This window comes from Xenopus tropicalis, chromosome 8 (genome assembly GCF_000004195.4).
Source record: "Xenopus tropicalis strain Nigerian chromosome 8, UCB_Xtro_10.0, whole genome shotgun sequence".
Classification (NCBI taxonomy): domain Eukaryota; kingdom Metazoa; phylum Chordata; class Amphibia; order Anura; family Pipidae; genus Xenopus; species Xenopus tropicalis.
Window position 1 is genome coordinate 14,702,093 of NC_030684.2, and position 23,023 is coordinate 14,725,115.

A 23,023-nucleotide genomic window follows, 5' to 3' on the forward strand; every position below is an offset into this window, starting at 1 on the left:
AGAAAGAGAACTTGCTAACCAAATACAGTCAGTGAAATACCCTGGCCCCTAATAACTATGTAACAGTAAAATAACAAATGCAGTTTGATATAAAAGAACACAAGGGGTCTCGGTCATATTATACAATACTCAAGTAGGGATATTACAAAGCTGTCATTTTTCATAACGACAAGTTAGGTTGGGGTGTTTGAAACTGTTATTGTATCCATTTTATTTACCTTGTTTCTTTTGTTTGAAACTAGAAGCAACAGGAGATCGAAAAAGAAGTCGGAATCCTTCAAATCGTATCTGGCCACCGGAACATCGTCGACTTCTATGGGGCCTTTTATCATAAGGCCTCATCGAAACATGGAGGACTATGGGTAAGGAAGTTTTGATTCAGAGAGGTTACACATTTATGCAGCAAACATGCCAATTGTAACTGATCTACTACACAAGCTAGCATTTTGGATCCATACATGATCCAGTTTGGTAAGAAAGAGTCAGATTTAGCTGATACTGCAGTCCCCCCAAGACTTAAAGCCACAAAGCCTTTTCCTCGGGTTCCCAATAAAATTGTAGGTAACTAAAATAGTTGGCCAAATATTCTTTCTTTTTCTTCTAGATTGCTACAGAGCTTTGTACCGGTGCGACTGTAGAAGAGCTAATTGCCACCAAAAGGACCTTAGGCGAAAGATGGATCGCCTATATTTGCAAGAATGTGATAACGGTAGGTCACCTGTTAAACTCCTTCCTGCTATTCTGCATATTTCTAATTAATCAAAGAGTACAAAATATTTATATACTTACTTTTGCTTTCTTGATTTCTCAGGGCCTTAACCATCTGGAAGAGAAGAATATAATCCATCACGACATCAAGCCCGAACACATTGTCATCTCCTCATCCGGAGAGGTGAAGATCGGTAAGCGACACAAGGATATTTTTTTCTCCGTGGTGTTTACTGCTGGCTTGTATTTCTAACTAAATATTCCTGCTTTTGTCATACAATTTTAGGCGAGTTTTGCTTTGCGACCATCGGAGGAAGGAGCGCCAGCACTTCGGGGACCATGGCATACATGGCTCCGGAAGTACTGGCTCATTTTGCCCAAAACAGCGGCGAATATGACCATAAGGTATTGTCATGTCTTCTCTCTTTTTAGCTTAGAGTTAGGGGCATATTTAGCAAAATGTGAGATTACACAGAAAAACTCACTTTCTATTCATTCCTATGGGATTTTTAGAAGCCAATTTATCAATGAATGAAAGTTAGAACTCACCATTTGATAAATACACTTCTAAAAATCCCATAGAAAGGAATAGAACGTGGGTGAGTTTTATATATTAAGCTTTAAACTATGTCACTTACACAGGGTGAACTGCGTGTAAATGTTCCACTCGCTTTACTTACCCCTCTCATAACAGAGAATCCAGAGCCGTAATGTGGTTTCTGTGATACGAGAATCTGAAATGAGAGAGTGAAATGCATTTTAAGTGCAGGACACAAGAATAATAGAAACCAACTCCATTAGACTGCTTATGCTTTATGGGGATGTCACACTCCATGTAACACTCAAGACTCTCAGTTTGGGGTATTTGGGGACATTTTCTAGACATAAAAGTCACAGCAATTCACTACTGGATTATAGGCTTCTAATGGATTTGTTATTGTGCAAGCCAAATAGAATCACTATCAGGGTGTGGGTGGATAGGTATCAGAAGTATCCAAATCATCTGCAACTGCAATTATTTTCATGTACTCTGTGTATAATCTTCTCTAATACTCGTCTTTTCCCCCATATTGTAATATCCAGGCTGACATCTGGTCACTAGGGATTGCAGCCATTCAAATGGCGGAAGGACATCTCCGTAAGTAAACCCTAGAGTGTGTGTGTGTGTGTGTGTGTACTGTACTGCATGTAGAACTGTTAGTAGAATGGGCAGGGGGCATTTATGTGTCACGCCGTAACATAGAGTATTATTAAATATAAAAATCAAAGGGGGTGATATACTAGCATTTTAATTTGCTGTGTTTCCATAATACACAATTTTTTGAGGTAAAGAAACTGGAATTTTTTCAGAATTTGACTTTTCAAACTTGAAAATGTACCCATTTAATAAGAATTTAAAACAGAAATGTAAATTGGTAACTAAAACCTGGCAAGTACCTTTCTAGTGTAAAAATGTCAATTTAAGTAAATCGCCCCCAAATGTTGTATTCATCAGTCATCATGTTTTTGTGTTGTATCTTTACATCCCAGCATTCAGAAGACTTCCCAAGCAGAAGCTGATCCAGCGAATAACAACTGGTCCAGTTCCATCATTACCATCAAGGGGCAATTGGTGAGTCCCTTTCACTAGAATAGCAAAAGGCAGCAAGAGGGTAGAATAGGCAGTTAGGTGGGGAGGGTGGGGAAATGGAATAGGCAGTTAGGTGGGGAGGGTGGGGAAATGGAATAGGCAGTTAGGTGGGGAGGGTGGGGAAATGGAATAGGCAGTTAGGTGGGGAGGGTGGGGAAATGGAAAGCGTGTAAGAAGGTGTGTGAATGAGTCAGGAAAGGTGGAGAAATGGGCAAGGTAGACTTTATGGTGAGGGGGACATTGGGATATGACATAAAGTAAGGATGGGGAAGGGATAAATGGGAAATAAGTGAGGGCAGGTAAATGCTGTGAGATGCCATAGGCAGTGGCTATTTATTGGGCTGGGGGCTGGGGGGCTGGGGGGCTGGCCTATTTTGTATCCCAGTCCGGGCTGAAATAAGGGTGAAGGTGATGCGTAATATGTGTAGCTCTATGCGCAAACGCAGACTCTCGTGCTGAGCTTGAGCTCTTGGGGCCGGTATCTGGCAGCCAATACAAGCCGGGCTAAGATATAGGCAAAACCAGAGAGACAGTAATTTGGTCACAGGTAAATGTACCCTTATAATTCAGGGTTCATAAGTAAGTGCAATAGCCCCCCATTTCAGGCAGAGCAGTGGAACCCTTAGAAGGGAAGGGGCTCACCCCCTATTGCTGCCTGTGCTGTGATTGGGTTGGGTACAGAGCGGCAGGATCAGGGAGTCGTCACACTGTGAACTCTGGGAAATGTAACACAAACAATTATCATTTTACCACCGTTTTTTTTTCCAGGAGTGACGAGTTCCGCTTCTTCATCAGCGAGTGCCTGCAGAGAGACCCAGGCAGGAGACCATCTGCAAGGCAGCTCCTCACGCACCCTTTCATTGCCGAGCTCCGGGGTGAAAGGGGGGTGCAGAGGAATATCGCCCAACACCTGCACAGAGGTAGGGGAACTGCTCATTCTCATTATAGTTCATGTGATGCACAGACTGTAATCATTTACTGTTCCCATTCCTACAATATTCTCCTGCTTTCCTACATACAATATCATTCTATAACTAAAGCCACCAAGAATAAAGACTAAGATTGGATTAGGGCAGAGCTCACTAAACTGGGCTAAATCTACAGGAGAGACAAACATCTGAGAGGGGAGAACATGTTATTATTAGACAGTTGTAGTTGGCCTTTAAATTAGCAGCAAAAGGGAACGTGATATAAAACATGCATATAAATGCAAAGAGTAACAAGGAACAAATTGCAGAATTATTATATACTCACCTACTCCATGGATAACACTGAACAATCTCTCCTTAGGAACGAGGCACTGAAACGAGAACAACGAGGCAGCCATCGGGGGAGGGTCGGGGGCATAAATAGGGGGCCTAATTACCATCCTTGGGCCCCCACAAACATCTTTAACATCGTGGTCCCGATGGCAGCCCTCCATGTTCTCTTCATCAGGGAAACAGCATCTTCTAATATCTAGTAGAATTAAGTCTAAAACAACTGGACTTTTCTGAGTTTTTCTTGAAAACGTTTCACCACTCATCCGAGTGGCTTCTTCAGTTCAAATGACTGGTAGGGAATTCCCCGGTATTTAAACTCTTGATGGTAGTAGAGTCACAGACATCCAATCACAATGGTTCCATTGAACTTGTTCAGTTAGGTGTTAGCTGAAACTGACAGGTGTAAGAAGGTATGATCCAATCACAATGGTACCAAGATTCTCATTGATGAAGGTGTTAATCCTTCAAAGTACATGACTGGAAGTGTGAACTGTTGTGAAACTGCCGGGGTAAGGATGTCAACGCGCCATTGTATGTTGGTGACAAGCGGTGTCTCAGGCCCCCTCCTCTGTTCAGGGATGGTTTTTCCAGGTTGGCATAAATGGCCTCTTTCACACCTCTTTCAAACCATCTGTCCTCTCGGTCCAAAATATGCACGTTACTGTCCTCAAAAGAGTGACCTTTTTCTTTGAGGTGTAGATAGACCGCTGAGTCTTGTCCTGAGGAGTTTGCCCGCCTATGTTGGGCCATTCTCTTACAGAGAGGTTGTTTTGTCTCCCCAATGTATAAGTCTGAGCACTCTTCACTACACTGGACAGCATAGACCACATTACTTTTCATGTGCTTGGGTGTTGGGTCTTTCGGGTGCACCAGCTTCTGTCTCAGGGTGTTGCTGGGTTTGAAAAACACAGGAATGCGATGTTTGTTGAAAATTCTCCTAAGTTTTTCTGATGTTCCAGCAACATATGGAATGACTATGTTGTTTCGCCTGCTGTGTTCCTCCCTTCTGTTTGTAGGTCTGGTCTTTCTGTTGGTCTTTGATTTGGTTTTGATGAAGGCCCAGTCTGGGTACCCACAAGTTTTCAGAGCTCCTTTTAGATGTTTATATTCTTTCTCCTTGGTCTCTGCATTGGATGCCACAGTTTCAGCCCGATGATGTAAAGTCCTAATTACACCCAGTTTATGTTCCAAAGGGTGGTGGGAATCAAACAGCAAGTACTGGTCTGTGTGGGTGGTGATTCCCACCACCCTTTGGAACATAAACTGGGTGTAATTAGGACTCTACATCATCGGGCTGAAACTGTGGCATCCAATGCAGAGGCCAAGGAGAAAGAATATAAACATCTAAAAGGAGCTCTGAAAACTTGTGGGTACCCAGACTGGGCCTTCATCAAAACCAAATCAAAGACCAACAGAAAGACCAGACCTACAAACAGAAGGGAGGAACACAGCAGGCGAAACAACATAGTCATTCCATATGTTGCTGGAACATCAGAAAAACTTAGGAGAATTTTCAACAAACATCGCATTCCTGTGTTTTTCAAACCCAGCAACACCCTGAGACAGAAGCTGGTGCACCCGAAAGACCCAACACCCAAGCACATGAAAAGTAATGTGGTCTATGCTGTCCAGTGTAGTGAAGAGTGCTCAGACTTATACATTGGGGAGACAAAACAACCTCTCTGTAAGAGAATGGCCCAACATAGGCGGGCAAACTCCTCAGGACAAGACTCAGCGGTCTATCTACACCTCAAAGAAAAAGGTCACTCTTTTGAGGACAGTAACGTGCATATTTTGGACCGAGAGGACAGATGGTTTGAAAGAGGTGTGAAAGAGGCCATTTATGCCAACCTGGAAAAAACCATCCCTGAACAGAGGAGGGGGCCTGAGACACCGCTTGTCACCAACATACAATGGCGCGTTGACATCCTTACCCCGGCAGTTTCACAACAGTTCACACTTCCAGTCATGTACTTTGAAGGATTAACACCTTCATCAATGAGAATCTTGGTACCATTGTGATTGGATCATACCTTCTTACACCTGTCAGTTTCAGCTAACACCTAACTGAACAAGTTCAATGGAACCATTGTGATTGGATGTCTGTGACTCTACTACCATCAAGAGTTTAAATACCGGGGAATTCCCTACCAGTCATTTGAACTGAAGAAGCCACTCGGATGAGTGGTGAAACGTTTTCAAGAAAAACTCAGAAAAGTCCAGTTGTTTTAGACTTAATTCTACTAGATACTGTATATCATGACCTGGATGAATGAGAATCTTCATAGACAGCATCTTCTAACAACTGCACATGTAAGTTATCGTCTTGTGGGTTAGGGTGGGATGTGGGTTATGGTATTGCGAGTAAGGAGTGGGTTAATGTTTGTGGGTTAGGGTGGGATGTGGGTTATGGTATTGCGGGTAAGGAGTGGGTTAGTGTTTGTGGGTGAGGGTGGGATGTGGGTAATGGTATTGCGGGTCAGGAGTGGGCTAGTGTTTGTGGGTGAGGGTGGGATGTGGGTTATGGTATTGCGGGTCAGGAGTGGGTTAGTGTTTGTGGGTTATAGTGGGATGTGGGTTATGGTATTGCGGGTCAGGAGTGGGTTAATGTTTGTGGGTTAGGGTGGGATGTGGGTTATGGTATTGCGGGTCAGGAGTGGGTTAATGTTTGTGGGTTAGGGTGGGATGTGGGTTATGGTATTGCGGGTAAGGAGTGGGTTTGTGTTTGTGGGTTACAGTGGGATGTGGGTTATGGTATTGCGGGACAGGAGTGGGTTAGTGTTTGTGGGTTACAGTGGGATGTGGGTTAGGGTATTGCGGGACAGGAGTGGGTTAGTGTTTGGGGGTTACAGTGGGATGTGGGTTATGGAATTGCGGGTCATGGTCACAGTAAAGGAACAAATTGCAGAATTATTATATACTCACCTACTCCATGGATAACACTGAACAATCTCTCCTTAGGAACGAAGCACTGAAACATCAACAACGAGGCAGCCATCGGGGGAGGGTCGGGGGCATAAATAGGGGGCCTAATTACCATCCTTGGGCCCCCACAAAACATCTTTAACATCGTGGTCCCGATGGCAGCCCTCCATGTTCTCTTCATCATGGATATCAGAATCTTCTAACAACTGCAGGAGTGGGTTAATGTCTTGTGGGTTAGGGTGGGATGTGGGTTATAATATTTGGGGTCAGGAGTGGGTTAATGTTTGTGGGTTACAGTGGGATGTGGGTTATGGTATTGCGGGACAGGAGTGGGTTAATGTTTGTGGGTTACAGTGGGATGTGGGTTATGGTATTGCGGGACAGGAGTGGGTTAGTGTTTGTGGGTTACAGTGGGATGTGGGTTAGGGTATTGCGGGACAGGAGTGGGTTAGTGTTTGTGGGTTACAGTGGGATGTGGGTTATGGTATTGCGGGACAGGAGTGGGTTAATGTCTTGTGGGTTACAGTGGGATGTGGGTTATGGTATTGCGGGACAGGAGTGGGTTAGTGTTTGTGGGTTACAGTGGGATGTGGGTTATGGTATTGCGGGACAGGAGTGGGTTAGTGTTTGTGGGTTACAGTGGGATGTGGGTTAGGGTATTGCGGGACAGGAGTGGGTTAGTGTTTGTGGGTTACAGTGGGATGTGGGTTAGGGTATTATGGGTCAGGAGTGGGTTAATGTCATGTGGGTTAGGGTGGGATGTGGGTTATGGTATTGCGGGTCAGGAGTGGGTTAGTGTTTGTGGGTTAGGGTGGGATGTGGGATCAGGAGTGGGTTAATATATATATATTTTTTTTTATAACAATTCTTTTATTGAGTGTAAATGTACATAGTTTGCAGTATATTGTTTCCATTGTCATTTACTTGTTGTACAGAAAGTAAATAAAGTAAATAACAACATAACAATAATAACATTGCAGTGCCTTCTTTGCAGATACCGATGCTATTTGCCATTCAAGCTGTGTTTCTGGTTACTAGCCTGCCCTTCAGGGCCTTAGTGAGATATTGGGGTTACACTGTTACCTTGTGTCTGGGTGTGTAGGTTATTCAAGGGGGGGATATGGGGGGTACCTCCCTGACCTGCATATCTTAGGGGGGTTCTGCGTCTATCCATGGTGACCATATTTTATCAAATTTTTGAGGGCACCCTCTCCTTATGTACGTTAGCTTGTATAGGGGTATAGCTTTGTTGATCATGGATTCCCATGCTGCTACTCTAGGGCCATTGAGTGGGTTAATATTTTGTGGGTGAGGGTGGGATGTGGGTTATAGTATTGCGGGTCAGGAGTGGGTTAATATTTTGTGGGTGAGGGTGGGATGTGGGTTATGGTATTGCGGGACAGGAGTGGATTAGTGTTTGTGGGTTACAGTGGGATGTGGGTTATGGTATTGCGGGAAAGGAGTGGGTTAATATTTGTGGGTTACAGTGGGATGTGGGTTAGGGTATTGCGGGACAGGAGTGGGTTAGTGTTTGTGGGTTACAGTGGGATGTGAGTTAGGGTATTGTGGATCAGGAGTGGGTTACAGTGGGATGTGGGATATGGTATTGCGGGTCAGGAGTGGATTAATGTTTGTGGGTTACAGTGGGATGTGGGTTATGGTATTGTGGGTAAGAAATGGGTTAATGTTTGTGGGTTACAGTGGGATGTGGGATATGGTATTGCGGGACAGGAGTGGGTTAGTGTTTGTGGGTTACAGTGGGATGTGGGTTATGGTATTGCGGGACAGCAGTGGGTTAGTGTTTGTGGGTTACAGTGGGATGTGGGTTAGGGTATTGCGGGATAGCAGTGGGTTAGTGTTTGTGGTTACAGTGGATGTGGGTTAGGGTATTGCGGGACAGCAGTGGGTAGTGTTTGTGGGGTTACAGTGGGATGTGGGTTAGGGTATTGCGGGACAGCAGTGGGTTAGTGTTTGTGGGTTACAGTGGGATGTGGTTAGGGTATTGCGGACAGCAGTGGGTTAGTGTTTGTGGGTTACAGTGGGATGTGGTTAGGGTATTGCGGGACAGCAGTGGGTTAGTGTTTGTGGGTTACAGTGGGATGTGGGTTAGGGTATTGCGGACAGCAGTGGTTAGTGTTTGTGGGTTACAGTGGGATGTGGGTTAGGGTATTGCGGGACAGCAGTGGGTTAGTGTTTGTGGGTTACAGTGGGATGTGGGTTAGGGTATTGCGGGACAGCAGTGGGTTAGTGTTTGTGGGTTACTGATAAAAATCTTTTATCCCGGCTGAGTGATGAGACGACCCATATCCGCAGCCTGAGATACCGGTTCCCATGGATTCCCCAAACGCACCGAACAGGTTTCCTACGATATCATTGGTGCGCGTATGGGCAGCTTAAGGCTCAAGGTATTATAGCCAGAGGCAATAAAAAGGCAAAACACACAGAGTTGTAGCTGCAAAGAAGATTACAGTACTGTGGGGGCTCAGGGGGCGCTGATATATAAGGCAACAACTCACGCCATGTACTCACCATTACACTGAAGGCTAAACCAGTTACCCATCTGGTAACCAGCAACAAGCCCTGTACCCCGAGCCCTCGGCCTGTACCATCCATACTATCATAGCCTGGCAACCCCCCCTCTCTGTAATGCCCCAAACCATAAGGATCTCCTCGCCAAAAAGCACATCTACACGACACCTGCCTATTGGGGAAAGTAGGGCCCTACTGGGACTGCCCCCCCAGCAAGAAATGCCCCCCCATAATAAGGGGAACTGTACCCCCAAATACAACTGGGCTCAAGAACTCAAACCAGAAATATGTAAAAACACTGATTGGTTGTACTGTACTGACTGATTAGAATGGGTTGGACGGCTGAATACAGGGTTATGGGAGATCGTGGTACCAGTTGGTCCAGTCAGGAAGGAATCCCCCCCCCCCTGCAGCAAATAGAGAGGCCTCAGAAGGGGTTTATCCTTCCTCTGGGTCAACTAGCAGTTAGGCAGGTTATATACAGGCATTATGGCTGAACGTGATCCACGTGTGTCCTTTTAAACCTAATTTATCTGATTATGTAAATAACATAGTTGGATGACACCTCGGGGCACCCTGGCAAAGTGCCATTAAAGGCCTAAGGACATACAGGTATAGGGCCGGTTATCCAGAATGCTCGGTACAAAGGGTATTACGGATAAGGGGTCTTTCCGTAATTTGGATCTCCATCCCTTAAGTCTACTAAAAAATCAATAAAACATTAATTAAACCCAATAGGATTGTTTTGCATCCAATAAGGATTATTTATATCTTAGTTGGGATCAAGTACAGGTACTGTTTTATTATTACAGAGAAAAGGGAATCATTTAACCATTAAATAAACCCAATAGGGCTGTTCTGCCCCAATAAGGGGTAATTATATCTTAGTTGGGATCAAGTACAGGTACTGTTTTATTATTACAGAGAAAAGGGAATCATTCAACCATTAAATAAACCCAATAGGGCTGTTCTGCCCCCAATAAGGGGTAATTATATCTTAGTTGGGATGAAGTACAGGTACTGTTTTATTATTACAGAGAAAAGGGAATCATTTAACCATTAAATAAACCCAATAGGGCTGTTCTGCCCCCAATAAGGGGTAATTATATCTTAGTTGGGATCAAGTACCGGTACTGTACTTGATTCGTTGTTCTAATATCCCTTGTTCTAATAAGCCTGAATTCGCCCGATATAACCCACCCGTAGGTGGGGATACCGGGAGAAGATCAGCTCGCTTGGCAACGTGTATGGCCGCCAATATTCTTCCTTCCTGGGCCGAACACACTATATAATCCCAGAGGTAGAGCCAGGGTAGACCTTTACCTGTGGCTCCTTGTTTAGTGTGGCAGCTCCGTCAGTCTCCCTTGTGCTCTATCCGATTCTCAGTTCATTCCCCAGGCCACAGATTTTGGCCTTTAAGTTGCGCAGTTCCCCTTGAATTTTTTGTGTCTTTTTGTTGCCCTGCCGCACTGCATCCAGAATAGCAAGATCTTGGTCTGGCCCGATGTTCAGCGTCACCTGAGAGGAGAGCAAAAAGAGGAGAGCAAGATTAATTCACATCTCCTCTCACCCCCACAGGGCCCTTACCCATAGGGGTTCCTTCTTAGTTTGGTTATGAGCCGTCTCACTGCGTGTGTTTAATCCTCTAGTACAGCAATAGCAGTGTTATGAAGTTTAAGCTCCCCCTACTGGCTAGAAAATGTAACTGCTGCTCCAAATATCATAGTACAGGTATGGGATCACTTATCCGGAAACCCGTTATCCAGAAAGCTCTGAATTACAGAATGCCGTCTCCCATAGACTCCATTTTAAACCTGATTTTCTTTTTATCTGTAATAATAAAACAGTACCTTGTAATTGATCCCAACTAAGATATAATTACCCCTTATTGGGGGCAGAACAGCCCTATTGGGTTTATTTAATGGTTAAATGATTTTTTAGTAGACTTAAGGTATGGAGGTCCAAATTACGGAAAGACCCCATACCCAGAATACCCTTGGTTCCGAGCATTCTGGATAATGGGTTTTTACCTTCAAGTATGTTATAGAATGGTCAATTTTTAATTTGTCTTCATTTTTTTATAGTTTTTTTTTTTTAATCATTTGCATTCTTCGTCTGGCTCTAAATGGGGGTCACTGACCCCGGCAGCCCATAAACTACTGCTCTGTGAGGCTACAGTTTTATTGTCCTTTTTTATTACTTATCGTTCTATTCAGGTGCTCTCCTACTCATGTTCAAGTCTCTTATTCAAAGCGCTGACTGGTTGCTAGACTAATTTGAACCCAAGCAACCAGACAGCTGCTGAAATTTCGAATTGGAAAGCTACTGAACAAAAGCTAAGTAAAATCCACAAATAAAAAAAAAAAGACCAATTGCAAATTGTCTCAGAATAGCCATCTCTTCTACTAGATTGTACTAGAAAATACCAGCCTGTGTGTTTTCCCCTGTTTGGTTAAGGTGACACTTAATATTTATTCTCTGCCATCTTGTTTCTGTATATAGATATGCTTTCGTATAAGGCAATGAGATGCGTGCAACAGAAAATCTTGCCGTCGGTCTATCCCAGACTCACCTTGAATAGTTGCTTCTCTACATCCTTTAACCGCTGTCTCAGCAGCTTGATGTCAGTCTTATAGCCCTCTACCTCCATGTTGCGCCTTTTCTCCAGAGCCTCGTATCTCTGCGCCATCAATTGCAGCCGCTTGGCCACCTTATCTGAACGTTCCTGGTATAAGAATAACATTGGATATTAATCTCACAAACAGATGTTGGGTAACTGTAACACTACAGGAGGACTAGGGGAGATAACCAGTCACATTTTTATAAAAGCGAACAAAGTGGTTTTTAATTATTTGCTTTCTTCTTCTGACTCTTTCCACAGTCAAATGGGGGTCACTGACCCCGGCAGCCAAGAAACTATTGCTCCGCGAGGCTACTTTTAATTGTGTTGATTTGAAAAACCCATCATACTGTTCTTCGACTTCAGCTTATTCTACCGCTTTTTCTTCTTATTTTTAGCGCCCCCCATTTTCTAAACGCTACTCCACCTACAGATTTAGGGGTACAACACCCAGACTCCCCACACTTCTTCGCCCTATAGCGGAGCAGGTTGCTTGTGCTTTTCTAAGCGATTCCCCCCGTCTTTTTGTGGCGCTGCTCCGAACACCCCAATTTTCCATTGACTTTGACAGGGAAGAATGAAATGAAGAATGAAACAGCGACAATTGCTGGATCCCAAAGGGGGAGGGGCCAACAACAGCCAATCAAATATAACCCATTGACTTTAATGGGAAAATTTAAACTGCTGCCAATCTTACAGCTCTGAGGCTACAGTCCCCAAACTTGAATCACATAGTCATGGGGTCAGCCTGAATGAAAATATGATGATTGTTGGATGCCCAAAAGTGGGCGGAACTGTGAACAGCCAATCAGATTTTACCTGCTGCCATTCTCACAGTAATAACACCGGGGTCCCCAAACTTTGCAGAGTTAATGCAAAGTTTGCAGAGTTAGTCACTGGGTAAGTACAATTCCAGGTTAGAAAAAGTGGGCGGAGCCACCAACCGCCAATCAGATGTCTCTTGTTGACTTTCAGTGGGGAAATTTAAATTGCTGCCATTCAGACAGTATTAAAACCAGGGTCCCCAAACTTTGCACAGTGGTTTTTACTATAGAACTGTGGTCCAAGGTTAGAGAAAGTGGGCGGAGCCAACAGATCAAATTTCCTTTAGTGACTTCACGTTTTTTAACCCAACATAAAGTTTGTTCTCAACCTTCCATTTCTAGTTGTTATTGTTATTTCTCTATTCAGGCCCTCTCCTATTCATATACCAGTCTCTCACTCAAACCACTTCCTGGTTGCTAATAGGGTAATGTAAACCCTAGCAACCAGATGACTCGGGAGTGGCTGAACAAAAAGTAAAATACATTTAACAAACACAAAAAAATAAAGACCAATTGCAAACTGTATTAGAATATTACTTTCTACATCATACTAAATCAGGGATCTTCAAACCATGGCCCAAAGGCCGGATTTAGCCCCCCAAGGTAATTAACCTGGCCCCGGCTGCCTCCTCACCCCTGGCTACTACCTGTAGACCTGCAGACGCAGCAGGGAATGGGGGAGCAGGGAGCTAAAGGATGCAGCAGGGAGTGGGGGAGCAGGGAGTCGGAGAATGAAGCAGGGGAGCAGGAAGGCGGAGGACGGAGCGGGGGAGAAGGGAGCTGGAGGACGCAGCAGGAAGTGGGGGAGCCGGGGGATGCAGCGGGGGAGTAGGGAGCCAGAGGACACAGCTGGGAGTGGGGGAGTAGGGAGTTGGAGGACGAAGCAGGGGAGCTGGAGGACAAGACAGGGGAGCAGGGAGCAAGAGGACGAAGCAGGGAGTGGGGAAGCAGGGAGCCAGAAGACACAGCTGGGAGTGGGGAAGCCGGGGGATGCAGCGGGGGAGCAGGGAGCCGGAGGACACAGCTGGGAGTGGGGGAGCAGGGAGTCGGAGGACGAAGCAGGGGAGCAGGGAGACGGAGGATGGAGCGGGGGAGCAGGGAGTCGAAGGACAAAGCAGGGGAGCAGGGAGCCGGAGGATTGAGCGGGGGAGCAGGGAGTCGGAGGACAAAGCAGGGAGCAAGAGGATGCAGCGGGGAGCAGGGGAACAGACAGTGGGCCATAGTTTGAGGATGCGGGGGCCTAGTTTGAGGACTACAGTCCGGCCCCCCAGCAGTCTGAGGGACCATGAACTGGCCCCATGTCTAAAAAGTTTCAGGACCCCTGTAGTAAATGGTAACTCAAATGTGAACCCCCCTTTACAAGGTATTAAGAACTCACCTTGAAGATTTCCCTGCCCACGTCTCCCTCCTCTCGTATCTTTCCCAGCTCATCCTCCAGTGTCACACACTGCTCCCGGTACATTTCAGCGAGGCGATGTGCTTGTGCCAGCTGCTCTGTAAGAGACTGTATAAGAAGAGGCATAAGAACCAGCAAGCAGCGCTAATACCATAATATCCTTTATTCACACATTCATGGGAATTACCCTTCACTTCCTCACTGTGCGAGTGCCGACTTGCTTTCTCGACCAATGACAAACGCAGGATCTCTCGCTCGTGTTCCCGCTCTTGCTCTGTGTCACTACTTAAAGCCAACTGCTCTCGGCACCGGTCTAGCTCTCGGAGCAGCCGATCTTTCTCGGCCATCCAAGATTTCTCATTGGCTCGGCACTCAAATTATTTCAGTTGCAGGAAATCCCTGGTGCTCTCGTACAGCAATTTCTGGGTCTTATTCAGCCTGGGAAAGATTGAAAGTGATGGTTCCAGAAGCCAGTGATGTACAACAGGGGGCTGATTTCCCCAACCCTAGGTGTAGGAGGCCTATGGATTTCTCTACTTTTCTCACACACTCACTTATCTGTCATAGATTTCATTTTGTCCTGGTCTCTTTGGTGCTGCACCTGGGTTTCTTCCACGCGGACCTTCCTGTCCTCTAACAGAGTCTCTATCTGCTCTTTGGATAGTCGTGTCTGCTCTTCCAGCTGGGCCTGCAGCGCCTCCACCTGGTCAGAAGAAAAGGTAACAACTTGAATTCAGTTGCCTTTCAAGAAGGCTTGTAATCCAAAAGTAGGAACCCCAATCAGGGTCAGAACTATGGGTAGGAAGCAGAGGCAGCTGCCTAGGGTGCAAGGATTGGGGGGGGCAGGTGGCCGACTGGGTTGTCTAGGGCGCCCGGTCGCTTAACCCGGCTCTGACCCCAATATCTGTTTCACACATTACATGAACAGAATGACCCAAGGAATAATTAAATATTCAAACGCAGCTTCACCTGAAGCAAAAGAATCTGGGGATCTTCTTTCTTGCCCTCTTTGCTTCTGTCTTGCTTCCCCGGTGCTTTCAGAGGTGCTTGTTTGGTACCTGTAAGTGGAAAGCAGCGGGTCACCTACTGACATATATGAAAGAGTCAAACTTAGGGAAACTTACAGCCATGGCTCCTTTATATAAAAGAAACAGATATTAAAACAAAAGCCAAGTTTAAACACATTTTAGGAAATAAGATTTGAAAGCACACAAGTCACTAACCTGCCTGGCCTGAACGTTGCAGTTTCCGGGCGTATGGATCCCCAGACTGAACAGCACGTTGGGGAATGGTGACCTGCAATCATAGATGAATTAAAGGGAAAGTTAATTTAAGATAAAACCTGGGCTGATTTTTTATTTTTATTAGCAACCTCCCCTGGAATTTGGAAACCCATCAGTGCCCCCCCAATACTTATGTCGTTAGGAAGCTCAGATTCTCCCTATTGCTTGTTACATGGCCAGGCAGATCTAAGACAAAACCGAGAAGCTCACATGGATATTCTTGTTATGCGGCTGAAAAATGGGTTACTGTTATGGGTTACTGCCCAGGGGCAAATCAGCCCAGTGTTGTTAATTAAGCACCAATGGGTTCCTAAACAAAGAGGACATCAGGAGACAGGACACTGATGACAGGTGAGGACCCTCCTCCTCTCCCTTTATCCCACCATTCCGGAAGGGAGCCAGCTTGTAATAAAGAGAAATAAGCTCTAGAACATAAACCTACTAACAACTCTCAACAAGTTCTAAGGGCAATTTTGAACAAGAGTTGGGGGAGGGAAGCCCTGTGTCCCCCTTACGACTGGAGAGAAAAGGATTTAACAGTAACACATAAATCTCCTTTTCTCCCATGTCTAGGGGGACACAGGGACCGTGGGGACATTTTTGTCCGGTGTCTGCCATTTCTTTATCAATGTCTGCATTTGATCATGAACTGAATTCTCCTGAATAGCATTAACCCTTTTACTGCCAGCTGTTTTGGTCAAAGCGGAACGTGTATTGCCAGACAGTTTTTGAACATTTTGCACTGTTTCACTTTAGGGGCCTTTCCTTGGGGGGACTTTTAGTTTACCCAGGAAAACAATATATCGATTTTTTCAGAACAATCTAAGCTTTCAAAATATGGTAGAATTTTTGTGTAATTCCAATTCTGTAACAAGATATAGGCGTCTAAATGTGTAAAAATAAAAAAAAATCACATTTTCCATAATATAAACACACATACTAGAAACAAAAATTATTTTATGCCCGAATATACAACTGATTTGGAAAGTCCCATGTCTCCTGAACGTGCCAATACCAAATATATATAGTTTTATGGGGATTTCTCACTTGTATAGGTCACAAACTCCCAGCAGTAAATTACCAAATTCCCAAAGCACTGCTCCAGAAAGCTGCATATTTTAGATTTAAAGGACAAAATTTCCACTAACAGAAGGTTTATCCCAGAAAATTGGGCATTTTTGGAAAGAACAGATTCTGGGGAATCCAGAATAGGCACAACTGTCTGTCTACTCCAAACTATCAAGTCGCTATGCTTTCCTAAATTTATTGGTTTTTATCAAAATTTGTGATTTTAAAAAAAAAATTGCTTTAAAGCTTCCAGTCTATAGTATCGTATCTCCTACAGGTCATAAAGTAACCAAATAAAACACCCTAAATATGAACCCCAGGGGTCCCCTGAACAGTTTGATGCCCAATATGTATAGGTTTAGCTAAGTATGTGGCATGTAGGGGCCCCAATGGGAACATACCCCCATATGTACTGTCATTTCTGTCATTTCAGCTTCTGCCAAATCAACACATTTACATCATTATATGTCGGATAATGCTACAAAAAAAAGTACACTCACCCCAGAAAGCCATATATTTTTGGAAAGTACAAATCCCCCCGAATCTATAATGGGTAAACATTTCTTTTTGCTCCAAAGTACCAAGCTGTAAAGCTTTCCTAAGTTTGCAGATCAGCCCCCCAGCCCAATAAATAGTGACTGTCTGTAGCACCTTACAGCCCCCCTGGCATTCCCAGTACCCAGAGGCACAAACAGCCCCCCCCCAGCCCAATAAATAGTGACTGTCTGTGGCACCTTACAGCCCCCCTGGCATTCCCAGTACCCAGAGGCACAAACAGCCCCCCCCCCCAGCCTAAAAAATAGTGACTGTCTGTGGCACCTTACAGCCCCCCTGGCATTCCCAGTACCCAGAGGCACAAACAGCGCCCCCCCCAGCCCAAAAAATAGTGACTGTCTGTGGCACCTTACAGCCCCCCTGGCATTCCCAGTACCCAGAGGCACAAACAGCCCCCCCCCCAGCCCAAAAAATAGTGACTGTCTGTGGCACCTTACAGCCCCCCTGGCATTCCCAGTACCCAGAGGCACAAACAGCCCCCCCAGCCAAATAAATAGTGACTGTCTGTGGCACCTTACAGCCCCCCTGGCATTCCCAGTACCCAGAGGCACAAAAAGCCCCCCCCCCCCCCCAAAAAATAGTGAGTGTCTGTGGCACCTTACAGCCCCCCTGGCATTCCCAGTACCCAGAGACACAAACAGCCCCCCCCCCCAGCCCAAAAAATAGTGAGTGTCTGTGGCACCTTACAGGCCCCCTGGCATTCCCAGTACCCAGAGGCACAAACAGCCCCCCCCCCAGCCCAAAAAATAGTGACTGTCTGTGGCACCTTACAGCCCCCCTGGCATTCCCAGTACCCAGAGGCACAAACAGCCCCCCCAGCCCAATAAATAGTGACTGTCTGTGGCACCTTACAGCCCCCCTGGCATTCCAAGTACCCAGAGGCACAAACAGCCCCCCCAGCCCAATAAATAGTGACTGTCTGTGGCACCTTACAGCCCCCCTGGCATTCCCAGTACCCAGAGGCACAAACAGCCCCCCCAGCCCAATAAATAGTGACTGTCTGTGGCACCTTACAGCCCCCCTGGCATTCCCAGTACCCAGAGGAACAAACAGCCCCCCCCAGCCCAATAAATAGTGACTGTCTGTGGCACCTTACAGCCCCCCTGGCATTCCCAGTACCCAGAGGCACAAACAGCCCCCCCAGCCCAATAAATAGTGACTGTCTGTGGCACCTTACAGCCCCCCTGGCATTCCCAGTACCCAGAGGCACAAACAGCCCCCCCCAGCCCAATAAATAGTGACTGTCTGTGGCACCTTACAGCCCCCCTGGCATTCCCAGTACCCAGAAGCACAAACAGCCCCCCCCCCAGCCCAATAAATAGTGACTGTCTGTGGCACCTTACAGCCCCCTGGCATTCCCAGTACCCAGAGGCACAAACAGCCCCCCCCAGCCCAATAAATAGTGACTGTCTGTGGCACCTTACAGCCCCCCTGGCATTCCCAGTACCCAGAGGCACAAACAGCCCCCCCCAGCCCAATAAATAGTGACTGTCTGTGGCACCTTACAGCCCCCTGGCATTCCCAGTACCCAGAGGCACAAACAGCCCCCCCCAGCCCAATAAATAGTGACTGTCTGTGGCACCTTACAGCCCCCTGGCATTCCCAGTACCCAGAGGCACAAACAGCCCCCCCCAGCCCAATAAATAGTGACTGTCTGTGGCACCTTACAGCCCCCCTGGCATTCCCAGTACCCAGAGGCATAAACAGCCCCCCCCCAGCCCAATAAATAGTGACTGTCTGTGGCACCTTACAGCCCCCCTGGCATTCCCAGTACCCAGAGACACAAACAGCCCCCCCAGCCCAATAAATAGTGACTGTCTGTGGCACCTTACAGCCCCCCTGGCATTCCCAGTACCCAGAGGAACAAACAGCCCCCCCAGCCCAATAAATAGTGACTGTCTGTGGCACCTTACAGCCCCCCTGGCATTCCCAGTACCCAGAGACACAAACAGCCCCTCAACATATTTTTTAAACTCTCACAGCAGAGGAATCCAATAAGAATTCTGCTTGCTTTGTGTGCTCCTTGGTCTTTGTTCAAGGGATCAGTTCTGGAGGCATTAAATACATATTTTCTATCACTGGGCACCCAAAAAGCACAATATCTGCCCCTCTGATTTCCCAAGGTAAATTCAGAGCAAGCCAATATTCAACACTGATCTCCCTAGGTTAGATAGCAGCAAGATGGCTGAAGTAGAGCTAATCTGATTGGAGAATCTCCCTGCATGTGTAATTATGATGGGCCGCCTACATTGGAGAGCAGGGGGTATAATGGGAGAAACACAGTGCAATCCTCTAGCTACCCATGCTCTAAGGACCATCATGATCCCCATATTACCTAAGGAAATGTTACATAAGCTTAGTTTTCTCTTGCCAGGCTCACATTGGACCCTTCTACCCTAGTCATGGCACGTCCTTCATCTCCGGAGCCTCTGCTGCCGGACCCTACTGTCCATTATACTGGTTTCACCCCTCGTGGCCAACACAGGATTCTTCAACAAAGTCCTTCCATCACAGAGGCCAAGATGGACATGCTGAGAAAAGTGCAGCCCCCCTCAAAGACCAACGTATCTATCTGTCCCACCCCCGGGTACCTACTGTGGCTGGAAATCAGTCGACTGCCCCCGCTCTTGCCACTGCGCCCCGACAAACCCTACGACAGTGCTGTGTGGAGGCAGCTAACCAACACCCCCCAGGGTGCCTCGCCCACAGGTCCAATGCCGTCTCCCTCCCGAATGGAGGACAACACATGGCAGAAGTTTGTACTGTGCCGCAGCTCCTGGAAACAAGAGAGGGGATCTCCAAGGCTGAGACTGCTCACCCAGTCTAGAGTGCCCCCTATGGTTACTCAAGGAAACATCATTCCACCTAAGAGGTGAGGGTTAAAGCACTAGCACTGTCTTTGGGAAGAGATGGTAGAGGTACTAAGAGCTTACAACTGTCCCCAATCTGAGCTGTCTCTGATCCTACTTAAGGTCCCCATACACCTTCAGATCCGCTCGCATGGCAATGTCACCAAGTGAGCGGATCTTCTCCCGATATACCCACCTATCGGGAGAATCCAGGCTAATTTGGTCATTTGGCCCTGGGGCCAAAGATCCAATTATAACGACGGGTATAGGCAATGTCGGTCCGGGGACCGCCAATGCGGTCCCCGATCCAACTAGATTTTCTAACCTACCCGTCGTTAGTGCCCATACACGGCCTGATTAGCTGCCGAGTCGGTTTAAGGGACCCATATTGGCAGCTACAATCGGCCCGTGTATAGGGCACCTTTATTAGGGAAGATATGACCAGCACTCCACCCTTTATATACGCATAACAGCATACCTACATTGGACTCTTTATGCCCCCTAGCTCTGCCACATAGGTATTGCAAAACAAATTACATATACAAGATAATCATCCAATAAGAATACTCCCTACCATTGCTACATCTTTATTTAACATAGGGAGATTACTCTCCCATCATACTTTAGTCAAGGGACCCCCAACCTTTCTTACTCGTGAGCCACAGTCAAATGTAAAAAGACTTGGGGAGCAACACAAGCACCATAAAAGTTCATGGAGGAGCCAAATAAGGGCTGTGATTGGCTATTAGGCAGCCTCTATGCACCCTATCAGCTTACAGGGGGCTTTATTTGGTAGGAAATTTTGTTTTTATTCAACCAAAACTTGCCCCCAAGTCAGGAATTCAAAAATAACTCCCTGGTTTGGGGGCACTGAGAGCAACACCCAAGGGGTTGGGGAGCAACATGTTGCCCGGAGCCACTGGTTGGGGATCACTGCTTTAGACAATGAGTTTGTGAAGCACTGTCATGGGAGGTTCATTTCCCCTTTAATATCACATGGGTGACTGACTATTCTGCTGCTAGCAGAGGCCTTCAAGCCATTACACCTTCTGGTATAAACACCGTGTGGGATAAACCAACCGGTTACTATATACCGAATTGCCCATGTGTTTACCCAGTTGCCCATTGGTAGCGTTTAATACAGGTATATATTAACTTTCTGCTTTGCTCCTGGGCAGGAACGCTAAACAGAGGTCCATAGATGGATTTGGTCCTTCAACGCTTGATTCCATCCCAGAGGCACCAGATCTACCCAGCAACCTGCACCAACCGAATAAACCCCACAATATCTCCCTTCTGGGAAACTCTCCTAATAGGACAATGATCCTGCAGAGGTACAAGGAGCTGCAGGGCTCAGTGAGGAGTGTGGTGCCCAACAACAGCAGGATGCCAACCCCTGGAGAGTTGCCCCAGGGCATCGTAAGGTGACAAGCTGTGACATAGAACAGAGGTCCACAACCACCGGGCCGAGGACAGTGCTGAACCGGCCACCTCTGGTACCAATTACCTTTGATCCCAACTCCATGACAACTACTATGTGAAGCCCAGGGAGCTTTCTACTGATCACCGTCTACAGCAGCGGGTCACAACCTGTGGGTCGGGACCCCCTTGGGGGTGGAATTACACTTTCACAGGGGTGGCCTAATACCATAAAACACATATTCCCGATGGTCTTAGGAATAATTTTATGGTTGGGGGTCACCACAACATGAGGAACTGTATTAAAGGGTCACGGCATTAGGGAGGTTGAGAACCACTGGTCTAGAACCCACAGTTAAGCTGAAGCAGACTTGAGGTACGGTAGTGGTTTGAGGCCCATTGATATTCAGTATGTGGTAAGGGCCCCCCCTTTTCCTCAGTTCCAATCATTTCTAGGGCAGGAAATCAGTCTCCAGCCCAACGGAAGCCTAATGGACCTTCCAGAAGTATCTCTGTCCCTTACTTGTACCATCATTTGTGCCACTAAAAAGGTGTTGGGCTTCCAAAGCAGACCAATTGCATAGCAGCATTCAATTTTCCCCATGAGCGGAAAGGTTTGTAAACATTTGTAACCAAAAGGGGGTCTAGAAGAACATCAAATATGTTACAATCGGGTTTGGGATGATCAACTGGAGGAGCACGGGCCAAAGGGAGGACTTCTTGTGGCCCTCAAGCTTCTCAAGAGCTCCAAAGACTGCACATGTGCGAGGCCTATGCTACACTAGGAAGGCCTAACCAATAGGGGCGCCACTTCGCTAGACACCCGGGTAACACTTATGCCAACCTGAGCAGGTACATGGGTGGTAAACTACATAGACTGCACCGGGCATTGAATAAGGACAATGGGTGCCAGGGAATGGGGGGGGCGCCTTGATGAACTTGATGGACTTATGCCTTTTTCAACCTAACTTACTATGTTACTATGTCTCTCTGAAAAGGAAAGGACCCTGGATTTGTGTATTTTATAAAGAAGGGGCATATTGGGGTAAAAGCTGTAAAATAGCCTATTGGTCCATTGTATCGGCGTCATTACAATGTCGGTGATGTCATAGATTTTATGCGATGTCATTGGTTGTGTCAATTATATAATGTTAATTTTGTTCTTAGAAAATCCAGGCTCAGATCTGAGGCAGGGCCATAAGTGCTCAGGGTGACCAGATTCCACCCCCCACCCCAGGTCATGTGATGCGCTAAAGAAAAAATAACTCCCTGGTTCCCATGAGGGTGCTGGGAGTGGTGCTTGCCTGGTTTGGGGCAGTTTGTTCCCAGGGGGCACATGGTTGCCGGGGGCCCCCCAGCCAGCAGGCAGACACACAGATGCAGTTGGCTGTTTATAGTCAGAGGGTTATTCTAAGAGACGTGGGAAGCGTGGGAACCTGTCTGTCCCTCCAGCCAAATATTTCTGCGGCGGCCAAGGGTGGGCTTATTATAGCCTCACTGTAACCCACCCTCTGCCCATCAACACTCTCACCCCAGGGCCACAGAGCTGCACTAAATCCCTTTCTCATCCCCATGTTGGTAGTTAACCCTTCTACTGCCAGAAATAATGGCCTTACTACACACAGCCAGTTAATGCTCCTACCCCTCATACCATCTTGCCTTACTACACACAGTATTGCCAGTTACTGCTCTTACCCCTCATACCATCTTGCCTTACTACACACAGTATTGCCAGTTAATGCTCCTACCCCTCATACCATCTTGCCTTACTACACACAGTATTGCCAGTTACTGCTCTTACCCCTCATACCATCTTGCCTTACTACACACAGTATTGCCAGTTATTGCTCCTACCCCTCATACCATTGTGCCTTACTACACACAGTATTGCCAGTTACTGCTCCTACCCCTCATACCATTGTGCCTTAGTACACACAGTATTGCCAGTTACTGCT

At 46.6% G+C, this 23,023-nt stretch overlaps 4 protein-coding genes across 8 annotated transcripts in view; 2 read left to right on the forward strand and 2 right to left on the reverse strand.

Annotated features, from left to right (window-relative positions):
* LOC116406965 (serine/threonine-protein kinase mig-15-like) overlaps positions 1-3,721 on the forward strand; it is a 93,716-nt gene extending 89,995 nt beyond the window's left edge. Inside the window, exons 7-12 of the mRNA XM_031892188.1 lie at positions 605-709; positions 812-902; positions 995-1,113; positions 1,792-1,846; positions 2,239-2,320; positions 3,107-3,721. Of these exons, the coding sequence (XP_031748048.1) occupies positions 605-709; positions 812-902; positions 995-1,113; positions 1,792-1,846; positions 2,239-2,320; positions 3,107-3,398 (744 nt within the window). The 3' untranslated portion in view covers positions 3,399-3,721. The remainder of the gene's footprint in view (positions 1-604; positions 710-811; positions 903-994; positions 1,114-1,791; positions 1,847-2,238; positions 2,321-3,106) is intronic.
* A 6,789-nt stretch (positions 3,722-10,510) lies between these two features.
* LOC101733413 (coiled-coil domain-containing protein 77-like) overlaps positions 10,511-23,023 on the reverse strand; it is a 123,556-nt gene continuing 111,043 nt past the window's right edge. Inside the window, exon 9 of the mRNA XM_031892258.1 lies at positions 10,511-10,572. The gene's annotated coding sequence lies outside the window, so the exon portion shown is untranslated. The remainder of the gene's footprint in view (positions 10,573-23,023) is intronic.
* The window catches only part of LOC101734616 (coiled-coil domain-containing protein 77-like), a 79,708-nt gene continuing 68,311 nt past the window's right edge, over positions 11,627-23,023 (reverse strand). For all 5 annotated transcript variants that reach the window (XM_031892215.1, XM_031892217.1, XM_031892214.1 and 2 more), the window contains 6 exons: positions 15,118-15,190; positions 14,864-14,952; positions 14,449-14,597; positions 14,082-14,332; positions 13,877-14,002; positions 11,627-11,779 (listed from right to left, as the gene is read on the reverse strand). In XM_031892215.1, the coding sequence (XP_031748075.1) occupies positions 14,272-14,332; positions 14,449-14,597; positions 14,864-14,952; positions 15,118-15,190 (372 nt within the window). In that variant the 3' untranslated portion in view covers positions 11,627-11,779; positions 13,877-14,002; positions 14,082-14,271. The remainder of the gene's footprint in view (positions 11,780-13,876; positions 14,003-14,081; positions 14,333-14,448; positions 14,598-14,863; positions 14,953-15,117; positions 15,191-23,023) is intronic.
* Positions 18,787-21,317, forward strand: LOC101735292 (testis-expressed protein 52). Its single transcript, XM_031892203.1, has 2 exons — positions 18,787-19,672; positions 20,828-21,317. The coding sequence occupies exons 1-2, from the start codon at positions 19,203-19,205 to the stop codon at positions 21,075-21,077; spliced, it is 720 nt and encodes a 239-aa protein (XP_031748063.1). The 5' UTR covers positions 18,787-19,202; the 3' UTR covers positions 21,078-21,317.